The sequence below is a fragment of the Arachis hypogaea genome, chromosome 20 (genome assembly GCF_003086295.3).
Source record: "Arachis hypogaea cultivar Tifrunner chromosome 20, arahy.Tifrunner.gnm2.J5K5, whole genome shotgun sequence".
Lineage (NCBI taxonomy): Eukaryota > Viridiplantae > Streptophyta > Magnoliopsida > Fabales > Fabaceae > Arachis > Arachis hypogaea.
Genome location: NC_092055.1, coordinates 114,805,239 through 114,814,679, shown reverse-complemented (window position 1 = coordinate 114,814,679; position 9,441 = coordinate 114,805,239). Strand labels below are relative to the sequence as shown.

General features: G+C 31.9%; 1 protein-coding gene across 2 annotated transcripts; it reads left to right on the top strand.

Annotated features, from left to right (window-relative positions):
• The first annotated feature begins 5,771 nt into the window (after positions 1-5,771).
• LOC112784925 (U-box domain-containing protein 25) lies at positions 5,772-7,821 on the top strand. 2 transcript variants are annotated; one of them, XM_025828292.3, is made up of 2 exons: positions 5,772-5,990; positions 6,394-7,821. In XM_025828292.3, exons 1-2 carry the CDS (start codon positions 5,820-5,822, stop codon positions 7,603-7,605), a joined length of 1,383 nt encoding a protein of 460 aa, XP_025684077.1. In that variant the 5' UTR covers positions 5,772-5,819; the 3' UTR covers positions 7,606-7,821. The 2 variants fall into 2 exon arrangements, with proteins under 2 accessions (XP_025684077.1, XP_072086084.1); XM_072229983.1 differs by having other exon boundaries at positions 5,781-5,980.
• The last annotated feature ends 1,620 nt before the right edge of the window (positions 7,822-9,441 follow it).

The window sequence follows — 9,441 nt, the reverse complement described above, 5'->3', positions numbered from 1 at the left end:
AAAGCTTCGTCTTTTTCAGAATCAAACCTCAGTACAAAGAAAAATAGCACATGCAACAATCATCATCAGAAGTAAAACAAAATTAGAAAATAATGCAAAGAAGTTTAGAATGGAAGAACTAACCTGGAAAAGGAGAAGAAGGCAGAGAGATGAATGCACGAAATGAACAGCCGCTGCTAAAAACTCCAAAAAGATACAATCTTGGGTCAGGGGGCAAAACAGAAAAGAAGCTTCTTTTCGCTGAGCAAACGAAACGCACGAACGGTCCAAGAGAAAAATTCCAGAGAAAGAAGAAAAAGCTTGGGACAAAAGTGGTAATGGAGAAAAGGAGGTTCTTTTTCAGCTAAAAGGAAATGAAGTAGACAAAGGAAGAAGAAAGGGCTAAAATTCAAATTCGTTTTTTTATCTCAACGAGGGAAAAAGAAACGGCGAAAGCACAATCAAGTAGCATTAAAAGCGCGTGCGCATTCCCAAGGAAGTAACCCCCCTCGAGGAATGAACGCGACAATAAAGGAGCTATGAGCAAAACGCTTCGCATTTAAAACATAAAGCTCGCGAACGGTGGAACGGATTGGACCAAGATGCTTGAGCACGACTTCCCCAAAGAGATTGAAGCTCAGAAAGCACGATCTCATGGAAAGGTCCGAACTCAAGCAGGGGCACTGTTCATACCCTGGACCGAGCTACGCTATCCTGGATGGACGACGTCAAGGTGGCCGACCTGTTGTAAAGGTTGGTTGCCACCGACCTCTTCCTAAAGAGTTCGGATAAAATCACCATAGAGGCTCAAGCAGGCCCAAACAAAAGGACGCAGCCCAGTCTAAAGGCGGTTGGCCTAAAAGATAGGTGGCCTCACCTAAAGATAAGATAAGATAACTAACTTATCTCAAAGAAAGGTCACTCCCCACTACTATAAATACACTGGAGCACCCAGGTATAACTCCTACTCTGATTCTACAAAAAACCCTGCCTAAAGCATGTGCTAACTTAAGTATCGGAGTCTGTTGCAGGTACCACCACCCTCCAGTGACGAAGGATCAGCAGCATCTCCAACTCTACCAGGTCGGACACAGCAGCACCGATCAGCACAGAAGATCTCGTCCGAGATCGACTCTCAGTTTTAGGTAACCCTTAGAACAGATAGGTATGGTATTCGAGTTTTATACTGAATGTATTCGTATAGCATTTATTATTATTAGTAAATATGTAATTATTATTACTTGAAGATCTTTGATATGTGGTTTTAATTAATAAAAACAAAATTTTCTAATTTTTTTTTAAAAACTGAAATGCAAATATTGACGTAAAGGCTCAATATTAAATAGATAATAAAAGAAAACAGGTTAGTAACGCATTACTTTTGGTGCGATCATAACGTACTGGAAGTTGGGTCGTTACAACAATAATAGCTAATAATATTATTTTATTAAAGCCATGCTAATTAAGGTTATTACACCATATAAACTAAGTGATAGTGCTTCAAATAATCAAATATTCAGAGTAGTATTCTATGGCAGACAAAATAGTGTTCAAAGATTACTATAAAGTTATATATATTGGTGACCCTCTTTTTGTCAATTTGCTCTTTGGTCTCTTTCTCTATTCCCATTTCTTTTTTAATTTGTTGCCAAACTTACCTGTTCCCCGGGGATCATTTATTTTAAGTTGGCTTTCTTTCCTACCCACTTGATAGAGATGTAGAGTATATTACATATTAGAGTAAATGGTAAATTAGTTTTTAAAAAATTATTTATTTTTTAAATTAATTTTTAAATATTTTTTAATTAAATTCATTTTTTAAAGATTTTAAATTAATCATTTTAATTTTTTCATTATTTTTATTGTTAATAGTGTCAAAATTTATTGATATAACACATTAAGTGACACTACAACACACGCCTAATAGTTTTTATTAGTGGCTAACATGATAAGTTCGTTAATGAAATTAGATCAAATCAACTCCAAATTGAGGGATTCTAATGCCTCAAGTTCTCCTCTCATTTAGGTTTTGATTTGATCTTATTTCATAAATTTATTATGTTAATAGTCAATAAGACTCTTATATGCGTGTTGTATTATCACTTAACGTACCACATTAACAAATTTTGGTATCATAAACAACAAAAAATGACAGAAAAACTAGCACGATTAATTTAAAATTTTTAAAGGACGAATTTGATTAAAAAAATCTTTAAAAACTAATTCAGAGAACGAATAATTTTTCAGAAATGAATTTGACTATTTGCTCCTATATATTAATAAGGGTTCCAATAACATGTTAAATATTTAAATAACCTTTCAAAACATGACAGTTTATTTGTTTGTGGCCAATGCTTTCGTAAATTATTAAAAACAAACACTATATACAATTATAAATTAATGTATTGTTATTAATATATATCTTTTAAAAAGAAAAATAAATTTTGTAGATTGACACAGGTTATTTTTCTACGTATGTTTTCACTTTTCAGATTCTTTAAACGCTTACAGTCTTACAGAAATATTTATAAACCATGCATGGCCAAAACAACATTCGAGTCGACATCAAAAACAAATTTTTGAATTCTTAAATAATAATAATAATAATAATAATAATAATAATAATAATAATAATAATAATAATAAACTCATTCATGTGCAATATATAATGAAAAGTTTGGCGGAAATAAAAAGCTCTTAGCTAGAGAAATGTTTTCTTGCACACTAAAAATACCAAAACACTCCTATATATGGTTATGAAAATAATATATAATAGGCACCTACAATCTTCATTTTACGAATGATAGTATGTTTTTTATTTGAGTAAACTATTAAAATGGTATTTGAAAATTTGTATCATTGACAAAATAAACTCTAAAAAATATTAACGATAAATAAGTTCTTGAAAGATTTAAAAATATATACGACAAAAAAAATTAAATATTAAATATATATTTTAAAAATAAATTTATTTTTTATGTAAATTTTTGAAATCATTATTAAAAAAATAAGATATTTTCATTCTTAAAATTTAGTAATTTTTTGTCAAGTGATTTTTTTTATTTTTTATTGTGAATGACTAATTTTTTTGAAAAATAAAAATAAAATCTAGAGATCAAATTTTATTATGAATTTTTTTGTGTATCTTTTAAATATTTATTCAAATAATGCCACAAAAATTTAGATCTGATGGATAAGCTATTTGTTAAATATAAATTTTTTTTGTTACTTACAAAAAATATAATATTTATTAGTTCTTTTTATTGTATTTTTAAACCATTCAGGTATTATTTTGTCAATAACATCTTTTAGAAACTTTTTTGTCGGCGACCGAATCTTTTTAGTACCGAATTAGTAATTAACCCTTTTTATTTTGAGGAAATTATTAAACAGTACCCTAAATTTTAATTTATACCCAAAAAAATTCAAAAAATACAAAATGACAATGTGACAAAAAAATATTATATTTTTTATAAATAATAAATAATATTATATTTAGTAAACAATTTGTACATTTGATCTGAATATTTATTAAAACATTTAGATAACTAATTAGAAGTTTCATAAAAAAAATTGGAGCAAAATTTAATTTTTAAATTTTGAAATTTAAAAAAATTGAAAAAATCATTTGATATAAACTTATCAAACTTTAAATTTAAAAATGCTCTTTCTTTAATAATATATATTTTTCAAAAAAATTTATCAATATATGATATATAATTTTTTTTTGATAATATATATTTAAGAGAAATACTAAAGAGTCATTAGAATTTATTGATTTTGATCATTAATTAATTATTAATGTTTAAAAATATAGACTAAAAATATATTATTAAATTATTAAACTAAAAAAATTGAATTGATAAATAAAAGTGACAGAAAAATAATTTTGAACATTTTTCTATATTTAATAGCAACATAATACTATTTGATAGCTTAGTCTAATTTTTTATAGTTAAAGACGACCTAGCTGACTCGCTCAGCCGGCAAAACCGGAAAGTTTGGTGGTTTCTTTTTCTAGAATTGCGACGCAGATGCACTCATGCAACTATGCAAGACAATTTCTCCATTTGATAACGTTTTTGACTATTGAATGCGATCCCTTAACAAGTTTACTGTGGCATCTCATCTAAGCTATACAGTCAAAGCCTCTTTTTTTATATATATAATTAAAATTAAACACGTTAAAAAGAAAATACATTTTTCAGTAGATTCTCACTGGTGATACTGATGAGAAATAACAAAATAGGTGTAACTGTTTTTCAATTGTAATTTTATGAAAAAGAAAATAAAATTAAAGTTATGGAATTCTTGTAAATATTTTATCAAAGGAAAAGACTTTTCAATCTCCACCTATGATGAAAAAGAAAAAAGTGAACAATTCTCAGTGAAGCTACCTCTTTATCCTATTTTTCTTTTCTAATTTTTTTTGTAATGAGTAAAGGACATACAAAAGCAACTAACCAACTTGAGGTAAATTGAAATGATGCGATGCTATATGATATTTGATATGATATTGATAATTGTATTCATCATAATTTGACACCGTGTATATATATTTCTTCAAGATCAATTTTGGGAATTATTAGGCTCCATCAATATGGTACTTATAATATGTCCGAAATTGATGGCTGAACCAAATTTCAATTTTTAACTGCACTGTTAAGTTCAGGGAAGTAAGTTATAAGATAAGAACATGCAAGATAGAATATTCCTATCATGCAAAATTGAATTTGAGCTACAATAAATATCCAACCATCTAAACTAGTGGTATCTTATTATTGCTCCTCTCATGAGACTTATGACTATCATTAAATTCAGCCCCTCCCTCTATTAAACACAGTACCAAGCAAATAATAGCCCAAAAAGAGGGAATCTTTTTTTTAATGAAATATAAATTGATATAATATAAGTGTCACATTTAATGATAATTTGTAAATGATTTTCTTAGGAAAATAGCAAAAATATGAATTATAACTAAATAGTATTCAGAGAGGAAAAATACTTGAATACATAGTCTGAAACTTAAATAAGACATAAAAAAATCAATTACTAATTAAACAATTTGCTCATTCATTTTCATTTTATTTGTTAGAGTATAATTAGGATTAATTAACATTATTTAAGATATCTGAATATTTATTATAGGATATTATTATGTATTTATTATTTTAATTTTTTAACATTTATAAATATCTTTTTATATTGTATTATTCTACACAACTAGAATATACACAAATCCTTTTTTCTATTATTCTCTTTCACCCTTTTTAACACCATTAATGATAAAAATAAAATTTATGAAGAGTGTTAGGAGGTCAGCACTTTTGTTAAATTTTAGCCAATACTTAACTATTAAAAGAAAATTGAATGATTCTACACCATTAGATGCAATCTCACACCAATAAAATATCATTAATAGTTAATTAATTACTAAAAATCACAAAATTTACTGGTACCTACACTTTTTCAAAATTTATATATTAACTCAATCTAATACAATAACCCATCTCATATCAAAACCCTGTTCATTTCCATTAGGCTCAGTCCCCACCCCAACCAAGAAATAAAATAAAAGGCACAACAGTTGTTTGCATTGCTTCCTCAACTCATAGTCATGAATTCAAACTTGAAAGACATAAACAAATAATTTTCCCTTTTGGTGGGTCAGTTTGACTGGATTGATAGAGAGTGGTAGTAAGCTGGTAGGGACCATTCCCACTAATTATTATTATTATTATTATTATTATTATTATTATTATTATTAGTTGCCACCCTCCCTCTAGTTTCTTTCTTTCACTAGGATAAGGTATTGTGTTTCTTGGACCTCTCTCTCCCTCATGTTATTTTTTCCAACTAAGATTGCACTTTTTATTCTTCTTTCTATTACTCTATCTCCACTGTCTTTTCTGTCAGGAAGAGAAGAACTCCAAAGCTTAAAGAAGAAACTTCCCACACTGCTATTCTCTTTTCTTCCCTTCCCCTGCATCCAATTTGGAATGTATGTAAATGTAAGTCAGTCCCCCTTGTTAACTTTATAATATAATAAATATAAATATTAATTTTCTTTATTTAGCCCCCATATACATGTATGTATATATCACTTCCTCAATTGATGCAATGGTCCATTTCTGAGTCCTCTCCCACGAAAGCACCCTATAATAATATCCCATTATATTTACCTCCACTACTCACCACTTCACTTTCTATTTTCTTCCTCTGCTCTCTCTAATAACCAAAGCAGAAAGAAAAGAAAGAAAGAAAGAAGTTTTCTACTTTCTGATATAGGCATAAACAGTGTTATTAGTGCCTCAAGAATATGCTTTTCAAACTTAGCTTTAAGGCTTCCAACATCACTCCACTTTTGATTTTCTGTCACTCTGAATAACAAGTTTGCTTATTCTCTTCTTCCAGTTTCTTTCTTCCATGAACGAAGCCCGAATTGAAATCACGATTCCACACTTGTTTAGATGCCCAATAAGCTTAGACTTGTTGGAAGATCCAGTGACACTATGCACAGGCCAAACCTATGACAGATCAAGCATTGAAAAATGGCTTTCTGCTGGTAACCTCACTTGCACAGTCACAATGCAGAAGCTTCATGATCCTTCCATTGTTCCCAACCACACTCTCCGCCACTTGATCGACCAGTGGCTCCAACTTGGCTACCAATTCCACCCTGGAAACTCCGCAACAATCGATTACTTGACCAGCCTCAAACACGCTCTCGAGTCTCGTGACTCCTCCTTGGACCACAAGTTACAAGCACTCCACAAGATTCAGGTACTCTCCGACGAGTACTGCTCCTTCAAGCGCACATGCTTTAACCAACTGAGCTATTTGACGCTTCTATTACAACTTGTTTTCGAAACAAGGTCCATGGAATTCACAGAGCTGGCGCTTTCTTGCATCGTAAAGTTGCTTCCTCTCGTGAATTTGGATCCGCTGAACATGATCAAAGACGAGTCGAAGCTATCAACGTTTGTTTCGTTATTGGAAAAGGGAACAACCAAGACCAAAACAAGCTTGTGCCATCTCATAGATTCAACCGCAACATCAACACAAACGCAAGAGTTATGTCACGTTCTTGGAAATTCACGGAAGGTGATAGAAGAGATTGTGAGACTAGCTCGCGAAATCCAGGAGGAAGAGTCATCTAAAGCAGGAATCAAAGCCATGTCAGCATTATGCAGCTTGCAATCGAACAGAGAGAGTTTGGTGAGAGGAGGAGCAATTGATGGAGTGATAGCATACATGTTGGAATCTGACAAGTTGCAGAAGAATTTGGCTCCAATGGCAATGGGGATAATAGAGAAGCTTGTGGTGTTAGAGAGTGGGAAAGTGGGAGTGGTGAACCACCCAAGTGGTATTCAAACGGTGGTGAAGATGGTGTTCAGGGTTTGCAACAACCAAGAGTATTGCTGTAGTGAGGTTGCCGTTGGGGTGCTTTTGGTAATTTGTCGTGATTATGGGGTTGCAAGAGAGGAAGCCATTGGAGCTGGGATCTTGACTCAGTTGCTTTTCCTTCTTCAGAGTCAGTGTGGTAACAAAACCAAGACCAAGGCCAGGATGCTTCTCAAGTTGTTGAGATCCAAGTGGAATCAGGAATCAAACAACAAACTATGAACAACAATCAACAATCTGTAGATCCATTGTGAATAATAATTAATTAATAAATTAAATCAAGCAGTATTTAGTTAGTTTTGTGGGGTCTTATTGTATTAATCACATTGTTGTTGCTGTGCAGTATTTGTATACCACATATATACTTTGTAATTATAAATGATTATTGTCACCCCGGGAGATTTAATACTCAGTTTTGGGCCTTCTGGCCCTCATAAACTATGAAGTATGAACTTAGTTAGCTTGAGATTATAGAAATGAAAAAGTTTAAAGAACAGTAATTTTATTAAAATTTGTCTAGCATTTAATTAGTAAAAAAAATCTTATATTATTAGATGTAATCTTACATTATTAAAAATACTAATAATAACTACAAATCACAAAATTTCTTGTCCTTATCATTCTTCTATAGAAATTAATTATGTTATGGTTATTAATTTTCTAGTTTACGTACTTTAATTGAAAACAAATGATATATATAAAGACAAAATTAGAGAAACTAAAATATTAGCTAATTTTTTTAAAATTCTAATAATTTTTATTGTTTGGGGAATTTACTGTTTATAATTTAAAATTTAGAATAAATAAAATTATTTTTAAAAAATTGACTGATACTAAAAAAAAATTATTTTCAGATTTTTTTTGAATCAAGAAAAACTCAACACACAAAAGTGGAGCACCAAAATAGGTCATGACACAAAGAAAAAGAAAAACAGGACATACTAATGCGATTAATCCATTGTCATTTCTGGTATTGCCATCAACAACCACATGGATCGGCACTAGACCACTCTTTGAAGCTCAACACTGACCTCCTTTTGATGTCTTCAATGCTACCTTCTTCATTCTTAAATATTCTCGTATTTCGTTCCATCCAGATGTTCCAAATTACTGCACAAAAACCAACCAACTGCTTATTCTACTCAACTTTTCTGATAGGTTCTCCTATCCAACTCTCGAACAGTTCCTTGATCGTCCCCGGAACAACCAACACTCTATCAAAGTAAGTCAACCAAGCATACCACACCTGCCAAGTAAACTCACAGCAAAGAAACAAATGGTGGACAAATTCTACATCTTTTTTACACAAAACACAGGTATTATCAGTTAGATGGATGACACCTAATCTACTCAATCTCTCTTTGGTATTTACCCTTCCCACTAAAACAAACCAAGCTAAGAGCTCAATTCTTGGCGGAACCAAAGCTCTCCAAATTGAGCTAGTAAAGTTGTAACTCGTGACTTCCTCCGATACAGTTTCTTTCTGCAGCACCTGCACAAAAGAGTTAGTAGAAAAAATAGCCGTTTTATCAAATTTTCACACCACTCTATCCTCTCTACCAGGTGATAATTTAACTGGCCTTAGCCTCTCATGGAATTGGTTAACAAGTGCCAACTCCCATTGAAAAATTCAGGTTTTGCTCTTTTGCTCGTATTACATGGATGAGAATGAAGCTCTACATGATTATATAACTGTTAAAAGTCAATGATATCTATTCGGTACCTAATGATGTCGGGTACTCGACGGATCGGGTTGTGGTAGAAATATAAAAGGGGGGGCGACCCTGGGGCGACCTGAAATAGATCTTCGGGCTCAGGCGGGAGACTGGTGGAGCCGACGGTCGGACAGTCGAGGAGGGGTGGCCACCTGCAAGGACACTCAGACGATTAAGTGAGAGTCCGTACAAAAAGATGACCGAATTAGGTAAAAGTGTGACGTACCTCGGAGGGAGAGCTGTCCTCTCCCCTTATATACTGTGCTGGGTGGGTCTAGTGGTGACCTAGCCCATTGGTTAAGGAGCTTGTGAGTTGTCCTTAGTCCACGTGGGAGGGGCAGGT

Excerpts from the sequence above, each read along its gene's own strand:
- LOC112784925 (XM_025828292.3), top strand. The coding sequence starts at position 5,820 with ATGTTATTTTTTCCAACTAAGATTGCACTTTTTATTCTTCTTTCTATT. Across the intron at positions 5,991-6,393 it reads AATTTGGAATGTATGTAAAT|TTTCTTTCTTCCATGAACGA; the intron begins GTAAGTCAGTCC and ends CTCTTCTTCCAG.